At 33.2% G+C, this 18,581-nt stretch overlaps 2 protein-coding genes across 2 annotated transcripts; both read right to left on the bottom strand.

Moving 5' to 3' along the window:
* Nucleotides 1-151: 151 nt before the first annotated feature.
* LOC149738725 (protein VAC14 homolog) lies at nucleotides 152-13,731 on the bottom strand. Its single transcript, XM_089874350.1, has 17 exons — nucleotides 13,590-13,731; nucleotides 12,863-13,016; nucleotides 12,151-12,318; nucleotides 11,761-11,823; nucleotides 11,035-11,252; nucleotides 10,533-10,639; nucleotides 8,865-9,002; nucleotides 8,052-8,136; nucleotides 7,089-7,218; nucleotides 5,796-5,861; nucleotides 4,798-4,894; nucleotides 4,135-4,267; nucleotides 3,646-3,838; nucleotides 3,009-3,127; nucleotides 1,743-1,822; nucleotides 1,202-1,358; nucleotides 152-540 (listed from the first exon to the last, which is right to left on the bottom strand). Exons 1-17 carry the CDS (start codon nucleotides 13,679-13,681, stop codon nucleotides 414-416), a joined length of 2,127 nt encoding a protein of 708 aa, XP_089730476.1. The 5' UTR covers nucleotides 13,682-13,731; the 3' UTR covers nucleotides 152-413.
* LOC149738724 (katanin-interacting protein-like) lies at nucleotides 13,732-18,476 on the bottom strand. Its single transcript, XM_089874332.1, has one exon. It carries the CDS (start codon nucleotides 17,765-17,767, stop codon nucleotides 14,816-14,818), a length of 2,952 nt encoding a protein of 983 aa, XP_089730458.1. The 5' UTR covers nucleotides 17,768-18,476; the 3' UTR covers nucleotides 13,732-14,815.
* Between the last annotated feature and the right edge of the window lie 105 nt (nucleotides 18,477-18,581).

Here is an 18,581-nt window from a genome sequence, read left to right as displayed (position 1 = left end):
AGCTGTAATAACTGCTTTTGAGCAAACAACAAAAAACTCATATAACGACAGGCCGCCGCACCGAAAATGGTTTTCTTTCCCTTAATACGAAAATACAAGACTTTTTCCAAATATAATATACTTTATTGCACATGTCTCCATAACAGAACACGAGATATTCCATAACAGAACACGAGATATTTGAATAGTAAGCAGTATAAGCCTTCCTGGAACAGAACCTAATGATAGTATATCACAGTGCGCGACAAAGGCAATAGATTGCACCATATTTTCGATATTTGTTACTGCTTAAATTGGAACTAAACTAAATATTGAGGGTTTTTAAAATTTTAAATGTATTAAAATTTCGAAAAAAAAAATTTTTTGAAATATTTTTTATACGAAAATTTTTCTGACGTAAATTTGACGCACGATCACGTGATTGACGCCTGGAGACGACTATGACGTTTGAATTCGGCGTGACGTAGCTGGACGTCAACAAAATGCTTAAAAAGTTGGTTGAAATCAACATCGACCAGCCTGTTGCCTGGTTCTGAGTCACTGTGATAATGACATGCATAATTTCAATGATTTTCAAATTTGGCGCTTTTAGCATAGTCATTATTTACAGTTGGCATTTAAAGCAGCTGCTTTCTTTTCTTTTAGTTTTTTTTTTAACTTATCTTTCCGCTTTGCCTTTTAACATTTTTTTGGATTTTGACATATATTTTAATGTAGACTGATAACTTGTGCGCGGCCTATGTGTCCTTGAGCAGAACACTTAACGCCAACTACTCCAACCCAGTGGTCACTAATGCAACAGAACATCCATGTTATAACGACCGTCGATTACCGGAAGACACAGCAAGTTACATTTATTAAATAATTTGGACAACCCAAAAGAGTGCATCCCTATTTTAGAGCAATTGCTGTTAAGTATCTTGCCCAAGGACACCCCCCACAATGGTAACAGCGTCAAGTCTAAAACACATAACCTCTTGCGTTCTAACCACCCTGCCTTCTATTTTTTGTGGGTGAGATCCTTGTCAAGGACCTGGAATTTAGGCCAGATTTGGCCTATTACTCCAACACCTTAACAAAAACACCCAGAAATTTAGGTCATTCATGAGACGGTCATTCATGAGGTCATCCATTTAGGTCATTCATGAGACGGGTAACCAATGTGCTTTGTTCCCAAAAAATAGAAATCCGAAACACTTACTGTGATAATGCAGGTAGTAATGTAGAGTCCGGAACACAATTAAGCCGATGATGTAAGGTGTCAAACGATCGGCTCTGTGGCAACAACATAAGCAGAGAGTACAGGCATTTTGTAAGGTGTTGTCTACATGTGCCTTCTAATAACTGAAGCCTCAGATCTGGGAAAGTATAAGCATGAATGAAATTTTTATATAAACTGCCGCTGGCAAGTGGGGTAAGATGGATAACATAAGCATATTTTCCGTAACAGCTAGGCATATGTAAATTTGAACTACTTTTTTTTAGAAACTGTTGGTGTTTTGTAAAGTACTGTGGGGTAAGATGGATAGCATAATAAGCAGATAGTATCCCAGATTTTCTAATTGTGTATTTAACACAATTAAACACTGTTTTGGAGTAGTGGGGAAATGGATATATATATTACTGTAAATAGTCTTTGTTTACTACTAATTGGGTGGCATAAAACCTGCAAAGGGTGTCCAAACTTTAGCACAAAAAAAATTAGGTTTGCAAATTAAGGACAAAAAAAAAATTTTACTCACAAGCAAATATTGGAGACTCAAGAAGTTGAACCAACTTATCCAACTCCATCAATAAATCAACCGTTAATTCAAAGTCAGAACTTTAGTTGATGATTAAGGAAATTTAAACCTGAAATGTCCAAACACCTAAGTCTAGATAACATTTTCCCCCACTTTATTTAAATGGTTGTGTCCCTACTAGGGCTGTGGAAAAGTTAACGGTTAACCGAACCTATTCGGTTAACCGCTAACGAAAAGTTCAAGTCGTTAACCGAACTATGACGTCATAGGGCATAAACGTATATCAATAATATCTGTCTTATTTACACGAAAGGCACGTGTTCGCGTTCGTTGATTGTTGTTTTGCAATAAGACAGAGTGCGCAGGGACGCTGTTGCTTTGATCGTGCCCTACAACCGCGATTACGCCATCAATCTTGATTGTTAATACCGCAGGCTAACTAGTTTTGCAACATTATATTGGCAGCCAAGCAGCGTGTTTATTACGAAAAAGCAGGCATTCACACGTGGATTCATTGCATCATAATAGCGATTGTTTGACCTGGCAATTGATTACGACATAATAGCAATTCACACGTTAATAACTGCGTCATAATTGCAATTCACACGTTGATTATTTAGACGGCAGGTGCTTTAAAACAGGTTTGAATATGAATAAGAAAGCATTACTTTAACGTTAAGAACGTTTGCCCGTGTATTGCAAGCATAGTCCATACGTTCGTCGTAAAGTTAAATTCGCGAAAGAAAAGCGATAAACAAGACGCTTTTATTAGGATTACACTTGTATCGGTTAACCGGTTAAAACTGAATGGTTAACGGTTAAACAAAAAATAGGGAAAATTCATAGCCCTAGTCCCTACGCACACTTTTCTTCCAATTAGAACTTTAATATGTTTAATTAAATGTTATTTATTTAATTTACACATTGTATCGTCTGTAGGGTGTAAAGGTCACGCCTTTTATCCAAAACATTATTTCTTTCTTTTTTATCAACAAGCGTGTTTTAACAACTGTTGTTTTACCGTTACAACCCGTCTTTTCGCCTTTGTCAACTCTCTTGTTCTTCGCTACCGTGACCGAAGAGACGAAATAAATTTCATTCATTCATTTAAATAAGTTTACGCAAGGCAAACTGTTTTGTGGTTTTTAAATTAAAAAAATGACTCAAACTAATTACAATAAAAAATGAAATTTACAATATACGAAACATGCACTGCATGCCTACACACTTATTCTATGCTAGGCTGGGATTATAGGTAAAGGATACAATTTCTGCAGCAAAGTGCAGCAGTGTTGATAGTTCTGTGTTAGCAAACACAAGCAGATAGCTGCAACTGGATTGTGGCACCAACTTTTGTACAAACAGCAAAACAAATCACTGTTTTCCTACAAAAAACATTAGTGATTAATGCATGAAATAGCATTATTGGACCTTACTAATATGTACTTGGGAAAAAAATCTAAGGCATTAGGCAACAAATAAAAGCATATTTCTGTTTGGAGAATACACTTTCATAAGTTAGGTTTAAAACCAGTGTAATAATCTATATATATATTCGTTATATTGTTAAATCTGTTTTGTTCCTTTTTTAGCCTGTTTTGTTAGCCAGAGCCAGTTACAGTTTTATTTTCATTCAATGTCGAGTTACAGCGCGAGTGGTGAATACCATCGTCGCATTCTTTCCTTTATTTCATCTTAAATTCCTGTGTTTTTCATTAATTGATTTTTTTGCTTCCCATTCCTTTTTTTTGGGTCAGAATAAACCAGTTGTTGTTTGGATTGCTAAGTGAACGGACTTGTTTTGTTGGTAAAGAAGCTAAACGCAATACTATAAACAGTCTTAAAAAAATCTTTTAACACAAATGTTTAATATAAATCAAATACACTACACAGTCTATCCTACCTTTCCAGATTTATTTTTGAGTTTTTCCCTCAATTCTGAAAGTTCGCTGGAAGTCATGAGGATGGTGTTGAGTTTTTTAATGGCATGGGAGCAAAAGCGAGGATCCTCCAGTTCCTGTTGCTCCTTGGAGAAGGTGAGAGAGGAGGAAAGAGCACGGAAGACATTTTCAGCGTGGAGGAGAGCACACAACTGCCTGTGGGGGAATAGATTATAAATTTTGGGGATTATAAATTTAAAAAAATATTTTGAGTGGGAAGTAATAAAAATTAATAATGCCATACACTTGTTTAAAAATATAAAACATAAAGACATCTGCTGAAAAATAAAATAATATAATTTGTTTTATATATACTTAGAAATTATTTTATTAAAAAAAAATCAATTAAAAAAGGGGGTAACTTTAAGCCCTTTACCCCTTAATTTGGTGTCAAAAACTGGTAGAACACTAATTAAAAGTTATTGATAAACAAGTCAAGTTCTTTTTTTTACCTAATAATAAACGAACTTCTTTTCTCCAGCAAATCTTGATCGTTCTTAAAATATCTCAACAACCTCGATATAAACTTGGTGAAATAAACGTTTAGCACAAGTGGCGTGTTCGATGTATGGAGGGACGTGTTTACTAGAAATAAAAAACCTTCGCTTATTTCTTGTCTTGAAAAAATGGTGAATAAAAAATGATAAAAATTTGAAAAAATGGTAAAATAAAAAATATATAAAGGTTGAAAAAATGTTAATTTAACCACAATATAGGCTTTATAAATTTAAAACATGTATATTAGAAGATTAAAAACAAACAAATTAGATTTAAAGGTTTTTAAATAATAAGAATTCATTAGAGTGTAAACTTATAATATAGTAACAAATCTACCTCTATTTGTAAACATACGAAATGACAAGAAACCTCATATGTAACAACATATATATTTATATATATATATAGTATTGAGGGGTAAGACAGAACACCTTTGAGCACATAATATCCAAATATCCTGATCGTTTTAAACAATTAACAACATTCAAAAGGAGTGTCGGGAGGATATGGTTTTATAATTCTTTTAATGTTCTTGTTTACTACCAAATGAGATGAGAAAATGGAATGAAAAGGTGTCCCACCTTTCCCCACCCTACTATACTAAACAACAAACTTACACTTAAGCCTTGTGCCAACAAACACTTGGCTATCAATGGGAGTTCCTGCCACAGATGAAGCCATCTCTGCCATGCATTCTAATGTTAGCAGTACAACCTGGAATAATGGGGTTATAGGTTTTGATGCAACTAATAATAAATAAAAACTGTGTCAAGACCAACAGGGGTAATATGGGCCATACATTTCAAATTTCAGGGGAGGCAGGGACACTTGAATGCACATTTTTTATGAAACAATTTCTGACTTGGTATTAAAAAAAATATATATATATATTTACAAAAAAAAAACAACTGCAAAAATGATTGAATCTTAAAACGTTTAGTTCTGTGGGTTTTAACTAAATTATGAAATGTGTCAATGAGATACAGTTACATTCTTCTATTTAAACTCAGATTAATTTATTAAATTCATTTTTCCTAAAATTTACTAATTATTGTAGCCCAAAAATTCTAGGTAGGCCTGCCTGCCCTGCCACCCCAGGTTTAGCACCTATGAAGAGTAGGACAAGGAATTCATTTACCAGGCAAAGGCAACCAAATTGGGAAGTCGAAATATTGTTACGGAAATCATGAATTCTTAGAACAGCTTCATTGGACTTATAAGCCTGGCAGCAACACCTTATAAACACCTGTTTGTCTACGACATTGTTTTATTCAGTCTTGCTTTTTTTAACAAAGATATTTTGTAACATTTTTTATACTTTACTTGTATTTTTAAAACACAGCCTAATTTGTGACATTTTTTAATTAGTAACATTTTTTTAATTTGTATTTTTTTTTTAAATTGTAACATTTTTTTTATTTTATAATTTGTAACATTGTTTAAACTATACTTGCATGTAAAACACAACCTAATTCTGTGATAGGCATGGTTTTTAAGGTATTAGTAGCAAAGAGTCAGCAGTTACTCATATACTTTGATTTAAAAAGTATTACATACAGATTAAACCAGGGTTTAAACTTATGAATTGTTAGAAAACAATAAATGTAAATCTTACATCATCTGCTGGATCTGAAAGTCGTTTCATAACCTCAGTAAATATCTTTTCCACATGATCAAATATCTGTAGATTACACATAATGTTAATAACAATGCAGTTCAATGTGATTGGACAATTTAATATATAGTAGGGTGGGGAAAGATGGAACACCTTTGGCACATAATATTCAAACATTCTGATCGTGTTTTAAACAATTAACAAAGGTCCATGAAAGTTGTGAGGATATGGTTTTATATTTCCTTTTTTTTCTTTGTTCTTTGTTTCGTACCAAGTGGAATAAAGAAATAAAACGAAAGGGTGTCCCATCTTCCCCCACCATACTATAAGTATTATTGGCTTTGGGTATACAATACAATGCAATAATGAAGAAACAAATACAGATAATAATAATATAATAACTTTATTTGCCTATGCTATTACGGTAGCTAAGATTAAAAAATATTTTAAACGGAAAGACAGGATATAGAGACAAAATAACAGTTGTTAAAACACATTAACCTGTACCTTATAGGCCTACTATATATATGTCTATACTGGTACTGAAATAACTACACAATTAGGAAAACTAAAATTTTTTAGTCACAACAGTTTAAAAAGGTAATATACAGGTTTTATTAATTAAACTTACACTGTAACGTATTTTTAAAGGTATTTTGAAAACTCAAATTATTTAGCCATAACAGTATAAAAACAAGTACTATACAGTTTTCATTAATTTAACATACACGTACGGCAGTGGTTCCCAAACTTTTTTTTCACCCGGCGCCACTTGAGCTATTCAAAATGTTTGCGGCGCACTTAGCCAAAGGTCTTAGAAATAAAAACGCATTTTTACAGTTTTATCGTGTATTTTAAGATTAGGCTCGTTTAAGCATATGAAACTTAAGCATATGAAAAGTGTTGTACCACAGTCTGGACATGATTATTGCAAACTGAAAGAAATAATTGGCATTGTTACGTAATATACAAATCTACTGTACAGATAGAAATGCGAAAACAAACTTTTTAAATTTTATTATTGAACAAACACGTTGGATTTTTATATAAAACAACAATTTATATTGCAATAAAATATTAATACAAATCAATTATCTCGACCATGCTAAATTGGAAATGTTTCTGCAAATTTTCACGGCGCACTTGACGAGTTGCGTCGGCGCACTAGTGCGCCGCGGCGCCCACTTTGGGAACCGCGGACGTACGGTATTTTGAAAACTTAAATTAATTAGCCATAACGATACAAAATGCCTATAAACGGTTAAAATCATTTTTTTATTATTTTTAACTTACACTGTAAGGTATTTTAATAAGCAGGTGAGTAATCCACCTGATCACCGCACTTTTAGTGTAAGTTGAATCAAAATCGAGATGTTCCGTGAAAACATCAACTATTTCTGTCAGTGGAAGATTGGTGTTGGGTCTGGAACATCAACAATAATTATAAAAAAAAACACAACATAAACAAATCATTTAACAACACAAATAACCAAAACAAAAGCTAAATACTGTTTCATACACCTTGTGTCTGCTCACGAGTTACTACCTAAGCTTTGTCTGTAATTTTCTTTGGATTTTTTAATATATTTTTTAACCAAAATAACACAAAGAACATGAACTGCTAAGTAAATAAAACCAACATGTTTTTTGTCCATTTTGGTCAAAATGAAAAGAAAAGAATTTTAGTTAAAATTGAAATGGAATTTTACGACAAAATAAAAAGTGGGATTTGGCAACATTGGTGACATTATTTTGATAGTTATATTTCATAGCATAGCAGCACACTGGTGATCTGTGATTAGAGCAAAAACCACACAAACTAGTTTAATTAGAACACTCATCATACTAAGTATGCTGAAACAGCATTACTTATGAACCAAAACCATACAAGAGTATTCATATAGTGTTATCATTATACATGATATTAAACCATGCAAAGATGTATTATACATATGAATGTATGTGGCTTACTTTATCCTCGGGTGACCCGAAAGCAACAGTCGTTATAACATGGATGTTCATACACCTCATGCCAGCTTACATGTTACCAAGTATGTTACTTTATTATTTTTTGGGATTATTTTTTGAAGAGATTTTTTATTTTTTTATGTGTTGGTGATAATTTGAAAAATTCATTAGTGACCACCGGGTTGGAGCAATTGCCGTTTAGTGTCTTGCCCAAAGACACATACGTCCACAATGGTAGCATATAGCGGAAAAAAACATCAAACATGAATTTTCTATATATTGTCTTACGTTTGATCATTTTGTTCCTTATCCAAAGCAGGAGTGATCAGTTTCATTAAACTTACATTCGCGCGCTTAGCTGTTTCACGGATATGTGAAAATAATTGTTAAAGAAATGAACATTTTAAAAAGCTCAACATTAAAATTAGAGTAAAATTTCCAAACCCACCATATTTAATTTGTTTAAAAAACTTCTCTAATTTTTTTGGAAAACTTCACTTGCTAAGACACTAAATTAAAACGTAAAGATTTACATTAAATATTAATATTGGTTTTGCCCTACTAACAATTTAAAGATTTGTCTTCTACTGCCTAGTTACTCTAGCAGAACTACCCATATAACTTGTTAGAATAAATCTAGTCTTGCAAATATTTCCTAAATACAAACGCCAATATTAAATATTGAAGTTTAGTGGCAATATTAAATACTAAATAATACCAAAATTTAATACAAAAACCAATATTAAATACTAAATATTACTAAAAATTTAATACAAAAACCAATATTAACTAATAAATAATACTTAAATTTAATACAAAAACCAATATTAAATACTAAATAATACCAAAATTTAATACAAAAACCAATATTAAATACTAAATAATACCAAAATTTAATATAAAAACCATTATTAAATACCAAATAATACTAAACATTAATATAAAAAAACAATATTAAATACTAAATATTACTAAAAATTTAATACAAAAACCAATATTAACTACTAAATAATACTAAAATTTAATACAAAAAAACAATATTGAATACTAAATACCAATAATAAACACAAAATTTAGCGAGTCAAAACCACAAAAGGATATTTTTATGTTGAACATCCTCATGGGCAAGAGTTGGGAGTATGGCTCCCAATATTCCCGATAAATATTTGAGGACGACTGATCCAGCGAGTGAGATGAAGTGAACGAGCCAGTTTAATGATCTTTCCTGGATCAGAAGATCTGGGAAGAAGTTTGGAAGAAATGAAAATAATGTGTGGAAAAAATATTGTGTTGAAAATAAATATATATTGAATCTAGCGATAAATAGTACAGAAAATCGAATTTTTGAATCTGTGAGATGTTATTTTTTTTATATATATCTAATTACGGAATTAGGTATTTAGTTTGATGACGCTTTCGTATGTCACTGCTCAATATGTATTAACAATTTAAAAAAATATTAATTATAAACAAAAATAAAAAAAAAAATATTTTTGTGTTTGTGGGACTTTCGAGAGTAAACGTTTCGCAACGTCTTTTTATAGCCTGCTTTAGGTTTCATGACGCAAAAACTACCCAATAGTACAATTTTTGATCATTTTACATGATCCAACAAAGCTACTATAAAAGAGTCAATAAATGTGGGTAAAATTATTTTTTCTTATAAATATAAAAAAGATTCGAAATTCTAGATTCGGAATTCTAGATTCGAAATAAAGTATTCCAGGATATCCTAAAATACCTAATTATTCTGTAATGTGCATCCCTACCTGAAACGTTTCGCAATGTCCTGATTTTTTTTTGCTATATAATGCAATGGATTTTTTTTAAAAGGTACATTGATATTGCTATGAACAACACACAAGAATGTAAGACATAGGGCACAGTGTTTGTGGCTGCTACAATTAAAGGTAGATGTATCGGAATTTTTATATGTTAAAAATACTGCGTGTGAAAACAAACATACATGGAATCAGTGGATTACTTTTTACTTTCTTTGTGTAGCCTACTCAGTGCTTGTGTGTAATAGTGTAAGCATGTTTTAACTTTAAGCAGTGTATTTTCTGGAAAACGTAAGGTTTTTGAGACTTCAAATGTAAATGTATTAAGGTTAGACTAGTATCAAAAGGATTAAAACAGCTTGTCCATTGATTGGTTAAACTAAGGTTGCTGACTTAATTCATAAGGAAAATGTTCAAAGTAATAAGTTAAGTGTTCTATAAGCTGATAAAGAACAAACAGTTTAACATCATATTCTAATTGGTTCACTGCTGGTATGTAGCAACACACGTTTTAAAAAATTTATAGCCACCATTTAAACCTGTAATTTTTTAGATCATTATTTTGTAGGAATCACAAAGAGGAAAGTAAATTTTGCTCTGAATTTACACAATATGACAAAGCTTGTGTTTTGAAATATCAAATCATTATTATATAAATGTTCGGCACAGTAGCACAGTTGGTTGGCACATCTGCCTCTAACCCAGAGGTAATAGGTTCAAGGCTCTTCGCTGCTACCATTGTGGGTGTGTGTGTTCTTGGGTAAAACACGTAACGGCAATTGCTCCAATTCAGTAGTCACTAATGGGTTGTCCAAATTATCAGCCATACATAAAAAAATCTCCAAAAAATAACTACCCACAGAGTAACATACTTGGTAACCCGTAAGCTGGCACGAGGTGTATAAAACAGAACACCTGTGTTTATTGTCGTTTTTTCGGTCACGCAAGGATAAAATAAGTTACATTCTATCATTCAAAGAAATCTTACCTTCAGATTGGCTGTGAGTGATAATGATGTTTGCCATGTTGTTAAAATCCACTTTATCCGGAGATTTTTGAATCATTGTTTGAAATTCTCCAAGGGTGCTCTGACACCTGAGTGTAATTTGAACTTAATGGAATTACAGCATAGTTTGAAAACTATTAGTTGATTAGAATATTAACAATATAAAGATGAGGTTGGGTATACCTGCGGCCTACCTAAATAATAAGTAAGTAAAATCAATGTTAATAATATAATGAGGCATAATAGTGTGAATGAATAGTGTAAGTAAGATAAAAAACTGTTTTGTGGGGGTATAAATGAACACAAAAACATGAACATTTTATATTAAAAGGCAGCTGAAAAAATGTTTTATTAAAAAAAAGGTCAAACTTTCTATTTTTCTGGCTGTGTTACTTGGTGAGAGCATGTCATAATGAACCATGTTATTTTAACTTTTAAAATTTAAAAAAAGTTACAAAAAAAATAAATTGGAAAAAATTCTCACATATTCCTTATCTCTTTGCTTGGATCACCCAAGATGAGGAGGAGAGGATCAAGGAGCTCAGGGAGGAAGACAAGGATGTCAACCTCCGGGATCGACATGACACACTTGAGCCACTGCACAAGGAAACGACGAGTAAATTGTTTCTTCGTGTACATTCGCTCACGCAGAAGGGAAACAAAGGCTGTCACGTCAAATGTGGGGGTCTCAGTCACTATGTCCTAGATAGAAAAAATAAATTATTGAATTTAATGTCAGTTTTTAAAATGAAATAACATTTGATTGTCAGTATTTGATAGGATGTATTGAGAAGCCAGAAAATAAATGGCATTTCGGTTAATAATTGCATTGTGTCATCCTGTCGTTCTAATTTCTAAATACAATATTAAAATGTTTAGGCTATATTACAGATGATTATGAAAAAAAAAATATTTCATGTGTGATTCTATACGTTTGAGCTTAGAGAGTGGTAAAGACTATAGACAGTCGATGCATAATTAAATACTTTCTATAGAACACACTCATTAGGTCTTTTAAAAGAGCCATTGGTCACTGAAACTTTGATGCCTCTGAATTTTTCCATAGGAGGCTACTGATGTTATTGGCTACTAGTAGGCTACTGCATTACTAGTAGCTAGCTAATACCCAATGTGTCTTTTAAAAGTCTTAAATTTATTATTAGCTACAACATAAACAGCATTAACAGAATAAATCCAAACCATAAGTTACCTTTAACAATCGATCCAACAAATCTGAGCCGTTTCTTACATTGGGATCAGGATCTGCTGACAACTGAAACAAAAAATAAGATTAAAACTTAAGACCACATGTAATATAAACAGGGTATGCGTAACGTATTAATATTGTACAAAGTTTAACACTAAGTAAACATAACGAAACAAGGAAAGGCTAAGAGCCAATGGTCTTTACTTACTTAAAAGTTAAGTGGTCCAGAGTCAATCAATAGTTAACTAAATTTTAAACAATAAAAAATGTCAAAAACCTATTTTAAATTTTGAATTCTATGCACTATTTCCCTGATTCCTGAATAACTTGGTTTTGATTGCAATTTTTAGAAAATATAGGCTTTAATTATAACTAGAAGTTAAATTAACATGCCTTGCTCAGAGCATCGAATAATTCACTGAAATATGGTAAAGTGTCGGCTCTTGATACTTTAACAATATTGTAAAGTGATTCGCATGCAAAGTATCGCATTCTACTATCTGGGTCAGATGAGCAAATTAACACAGGTTTGATCAAACTCTCAAGGTGGGGTTGGATGTGCTGTAGAAACAGTAATGCAACAAATTTAGAAAAGGAATATCAATACACTGGTTTTATATAGGCTATATCATTGCAAGTTACAGAAAACTTGAATTATAAACATTTTGAAAATTAAAATTTATTGCTGTCCAATTTTAAAAATTAAAATGGATATGCTGCAGAAAACAGTTACATATTACAGCCTAATGTCCAATACAAAATATAAGTTAAATAATCCAATGTCCACTAGCCTACCAAGTATTAGTATACCATCTGGTTTAATTCAGACAAATATCATTGATTCTCAATATAGAGTCTTTGGCACACAGTTCAATAAAATTACCCACAAAGTTTCCCACGTGGTAACTTTTAAGCGGCCAAGAGATGTATAAAAAACACCCATGCTATAATGACTATCATTGCCCGCCATGCAACGACAAATGTGTTACATTCAAATATTATTCAATGCTACAACCATCAGTCTAAAAATCCAAAGTAAAGTATAAGCCTATTTATTCATTATATATTTATATATATATATTATATATGTATTATTATTTTATACCTGATTTCCTAATGCAATTGCACATGCTGCCAAGCCTATCAATCCACCTTTTCTACTATGTGAGTTTTGTGAGAGGGTAAACTCCGCAGCAAGCAGAGAAATTACCCGTTGAATATCCTGGGTGTTTTCATTACTTGTGTAGGTCTTTACCAGTCTGAATATTAATGAAAGAAATTCTTAAAACCATATGACATATAAATAGCCCAAAATTGATTTAACTAAATAGATATAATATGTATAAATAATACAGAGGTTTCTTTTTCCACAGAAAACAATTAGTAAGGAATATACCGTTGAGGTAAAACCATAGCAGCTTATGTCACATTTTTTCAAAAGTGTCTTTTTTACAATTTTGTATGCTGTTGGACATAAGAAACATTTTGGCAATGTTTGAGAAAAGCTCTTTGGTTTTTGCCTCAACGTATCTAATATTTATATACTCTAGTCTCTATAATATTTTTAAACTGCTCTTCTGGTACACAAAATAAACATGATTTTTGTAACGAACATTTTGGGGGGCATAAACTACATAAGGATGTCCAATGTGGAAGCCCATTCATTACAATAAGTCTTACATTAATATTTATGCCAAAAGGGCAACTACAAAATGAAAATAGGCCTGGTACGAATAGCTAAAGCTGAGATAATAGAACGAGAACTAGGAAAATTAAAAATAGAGAAGCTGTACACCTATGATAGCCCAAAACAGTTTAAGTTCTGAACTTACTTTTCAATTTCCAAAGCGGCAACTTTTCTCTTCTCGTACAACTTATCATGTAACATTCGTGTAACAGTAGGAGCTAAGCCAGGATGAGTCATATCTTTTTCTTAGTGTTTTTACCCTTTACCTAACACTCCATTACCAAATCCTAAAAATAATACAGTACAATAACTTAAAAAGTTGCCAAAAATATTTCGGTTTGCAACAAAAAAGGAGATTTTATATCTCGCGTGTTAAAGAGCTCATGTCACAGAATGTGAAGACAGTAGAAAAATAAACTTTTTGTTGCTGTACTAGTTTAATGGTAAATTTAATAAAATTTGCATTTTGCACAGTAGCACGTTGACCCCTTTATCGGTAGGTCCAGTATATATTAATTATGCATGGAAATAATAGACTTGAAAACAATAAGCCTGAATACCAAAAGAACAGTGTTCTGGCTGCACCGCTGAGTTTAAATTACAAAAAGTTACAATTATAAACCATACATACAGAGTTGAAAGTGCAATTAAAAAAACATATGAATTGGACAAAATTGAAAAAGTATAATGTAGTGGGGTGGGAGAAGATGGGACACCTTTATTTAGCACATAATATTCAAATATCTTGATTGTGTTTTAAACAATTAACAACGATCTTTGGAAGTTTTGAGGATATGGTTTTATAAATCTTTGAATTTTCTTTGTTTAGGACCAAATGGGATGAGAAAATAGAACCGGTATCCCATTTTCCCCAATCCTACTATATAACGTGTGCTTATTTAAATGCATGCACCTCAATTTCACAGAAGAGAAAATATATGAATTTAAATATCACAGTCATATTATGGAATCCATATGAAGTAGAGTATAAGTTAAGTTAAAGATTAACATACCAAATTGACATTGTTTGTTAAGTTATATATTATTGTTCAATTAACATTAACTTAATGCACCTAAACATTTACACCTGTGACACATTTTAATATTGTGGCATTGGTCAAATGCATTAGAGTTAGGTTGTTTCAGTACCATTACACATAGTAAGTTAGTAACAGTAAACAATAATTATTTCTTGCAAATTAACAATTACAATTTTGGGCCTTTAATCAGTAAGTTACAAAAAACAACGAAATAAATATAAAATTTGAGAAAAACAGCACCACTTGCACCAAAATATGGATACTCGGACAAAAACTTTAATTGCAAATTTATAAATAATTTTCTATCAAATTTAATTCCAAAAAACATCTGTTAAAATCTCGCTTTAAAGATTTTTTGACTTGGCCGCATGGCTGTCATTGGCCTCAAGTCCTGGTCGACGGCTTTACGATGCTTTGCTGAAATCACTCGGTTGTTGTTTGTGAACTGAATGTCTTGGTGAAGATCTGGAGCCTGGGTTGAAGTTTCTGTAGCTTCGTGGTCGTTAAACTGTACAGTGTGGGGTTGTATGTGTTTGGCATGTGGGTTGCAAGGTTGGAGGAATCCACTGTAGATTAAAAGGTCATCCACGAGGATAGCAATCGTCTTTACGCCTCTTGAAGCAGTTTTGGAGTAGTTCCAGATCTTGATTTTGGAAACAGTGACCGGGAAATCAAAAACAATGTAAATAAAGTTAACTTGGTTGGGAAGGACAGGGGATAGCCACATGTTTCTGCCGTCCATTGTATCATTGACTCCATTGATCAACTTATCAGGTGTCCGTACGTCGTCTAACGTTTGATCGAGGATATTTACACTAGAAGGGAAGGCAGCGATTTCATTTTCCGTCAGTTTTATTAGTTGACCATGTTCATCGTACAGCTTAATACCATTTAACCCAACGTAGTATAAATCGCCCCATGTGTCTAGAAGCTCAAATTTATAAACAAATCCAGTTGGTGCATTTGGTGTCTCGTATGAATCGCTGCGGGATCTGGTGGGACCAGTTTGTTTTTGATCTTGTTTCACAGAAGGTTTTGTGTTCGTTTTCGGTTTCTCTGTTTCGAATAGAACGTCCTGGGCAAAGTCATAATGTACATGACCGGGTGCTCTTCGTAAAACAAACGAGTTTCTAGTAAAAGCTTGCCCATCAAGCTCCACCATCACTTCTTTGATGCCTGAGTACGTATCTTCGAAACTAGCATTATAGTTCCACACCCTAAACCCAGTGATTTGAACAGCTTGAACGAAATTGATGGAAATAACACATGGTTGGCCATTAAATGGAATCCTCCACATATGCATTTCATCCATAGTGATATTGGTTCCATTTAAAACTCGATTAACACTACAGGTATCTCCAGACCCCAAATATTCACATGCTACTAGCTGTATCGAGTGCAGATCAAGAGGAATTAATTCATTCTCTTCCCCAAGGACCTGTATCCCAACCAGACCAACAAAGCCGCCACCCCAGTTGGACAATATACGAAGCTTCAAGCATTTTGCGCAGTACGTCCCAGTTCTATCCAACACCACAGAATTGACACTCTGCCTAACTGTAGAGGTAAATGGACGATCCCTTTTCACATCAACCACTTTGTCTCCAGTCGTTGGTCTTTTCGTAACTTGCCGCGAAAAGTCTCCAACTTGGAGCATATGAGCATCGTCCGGAAAAGATGAATCATTCTCTGCGATTTTTTCCAGAATATTATCGTCAACTGTAAAAAGGATGTTGTCTCCAAAACTATCCATTCCTCCAGTAGCCACTCCAGATGCTTTCTTGATTTCTCCACAGAAGATAACGCTATCATCCAAAGCAATGGTAATATCTCTTGCCCCTCTGTGGCTGTGTATACGAGATTTGTTATAATTCCAGATACGTATTGCAGCGATTTGGGTAAACTCGGGAAATGTGAGACGAACAAGATGAGACGCACCTGCAGTGTAGGGTGCTAACCACATATTAATATCATCGCAAGTTTGATTGACTCCATTTACAAGGTTAGTAAAAGTACGCGGGTCGTTGTGATAACCAGGCAAAATATTAATATCCGGTGGTTCTGCAGAGATTTTTGACACCTTTGCTAAATTACCATCCTTGGAAAAAACCTCAATGCCATTAAGCCCTACATAATGCTTGTCGCCCCATGTTGAGTGGATATTAATGACAAGTTCTTTACCACCTGGCAAGAGAGGGATTTCAAAACCATCATCATTGGAGTCAAAGTCTTCAGTGTTGGTATTTTCTACATCTTCCTCTTGCTCAATGGACATACTTTCCAAAATTTCTTCCAATTCTTTCCCCATGTTTTGTATCCTGCCGAGATGTGAATGATTGAACCTATCAAGACTATTCCAGCTTTCTTCAAGCCAATTTCTCTTTGCTTTTTCACCACGGCTTGAAATCTGTGACCGCTTTGGAGATGAATGCTTTGCATCTTCAGGTTTAGGTGTTTTCGTTCTAGTTTTATCTTCAACTTTTAAACACTTCTTTTCTAACTGAACAACAGGAGAACAATTTCTTTCAACACCCAATTTTTCAGGCTTGTTTTTATTTATTTTATCTTCCAAAGTTGGTTTTTCTACTAAAAACGTTTCATTTAACGGATTTTTATCAGGGTAAGCCTTTGCTTCCCCAAGAACAGAGATGTTATCATTCGCTCCATCGAAACTCATGTTTATAATCTCTTCTGCAATAACCTCAGCAGAAGAAATGCTATCATTAAACTTAGCAACCTCAAGATTTTGGTCAGTCGCATTTTGATCTCCGATCTCCTCTTTTATACTGTCATCTAAAGACCCCAGAGAGTTCAATTCAAATGCTACAGAAGCATCTACATCTTCAAAGTCCTCCGAATAATCCTGGTCATATCTTTCTAGCTCCAACTTGGTCCCGGTCTCATCTAAAATATGAACAGATCGTTGTCCCCAGAATTTCCTCCGCTTTTCTGGAGCAGTATTTGAGCGTGTATATTCTTTCCCTACAATATCCTCCATAGGTGGTGGAGATGCAAGGGCATCTGGTTCGGCAGTTTTGGCACGAAAAGTCCTTGGCGTCTTCATTGCTTGCTGTTTTGTCCCAGTAGAAACTGCATTTGCTCCATTAACATAAAGTGAAAAACCTGCTTCAAGTTTTTCGCGTTTTTCCTGCATTTTGTCTTTCATGTTAATCTTTCGTAAAAACTTGTTCTGCTTTTCCATGGCAATAAGGTATTTTTCATGTTTAACAACCGGATTCTCTGTACCTTTATAAACCCCATATTTATTGTTGTATCCAGCCATTTTAATATAACCTAATTTTCTGCAAGATAATACAGTGTCAGTGCCTATGTTATTTTAACACATAAGTATATTTGCGCGTTATGGCAGACTAGTAAACAAATAAAGCAAAATGTAGAACATCTGTTTACTAATTAACCAAATGTAAATATATTGATAGACATTGCTTAAAAGTGTTAACACTAAATCCTACATACCGGTTTTAATTACCTTTAATGCATTATACACGTATATACAGTTTGTGCATTGCATTTTCATACGCACGGAAATAGCTTAAAGAGGTTTGTTTTACTATTATTGACGAGTATATAACATTATAATCTGGTTATTTGGACTCAATGGCGGTTCTTTACAAATTAAACATTACAATGCAATAGACAATAAACAAACCTGTATCCCAACACCAGAGGTAAACAAACCAAAACAACATACCAACATCAAATTTGTACAGTCGGTTTGTCACTAAAAACAGATGACAGGTAGTATTCCAGTCCGTCACTAAAGTATTTATTTACCTTTTTAAAAAACGGGGCCTCAATATAGAATGATTGTATATCAGCATTACGTTTTTGACATTTGTATGACTGGCGTATAAATCAGTATGGCACCAATTGTTATTTTAATATTTCCATTTTGGTACCTCTCAAACCCAAATGTGAATGATTTAAGGGCATACATTCCCTTTTTATGGTAAAGATATATTTTATGCCTATTCTGGTTGCATATCCACATTCTACCCGAACAAAACGTCTGATCCTTTGTTTTACAACTGCAGAATTAAATGAATAAAAGTTGAAAACTCACCTATTTCACACAA

The sequence above is a fragment of the Ciona robusta genome, chromosome 3, assembly GCF_009617815.1.
Source record: "Ciona robusta chromosome 3, ASM961781v2".
Lineage (NCBI taxonomy): Eukaryota > Metazoa > Chordata > Ascidiacea > Phlebobranchia > Cionidae > Ciona > Ciona robusta.
The sequence above is the reverse complement of the archived record's forward strand: the minus strand, read 5'-3'. Positions and strand labels throughout refer to the sequence as shown.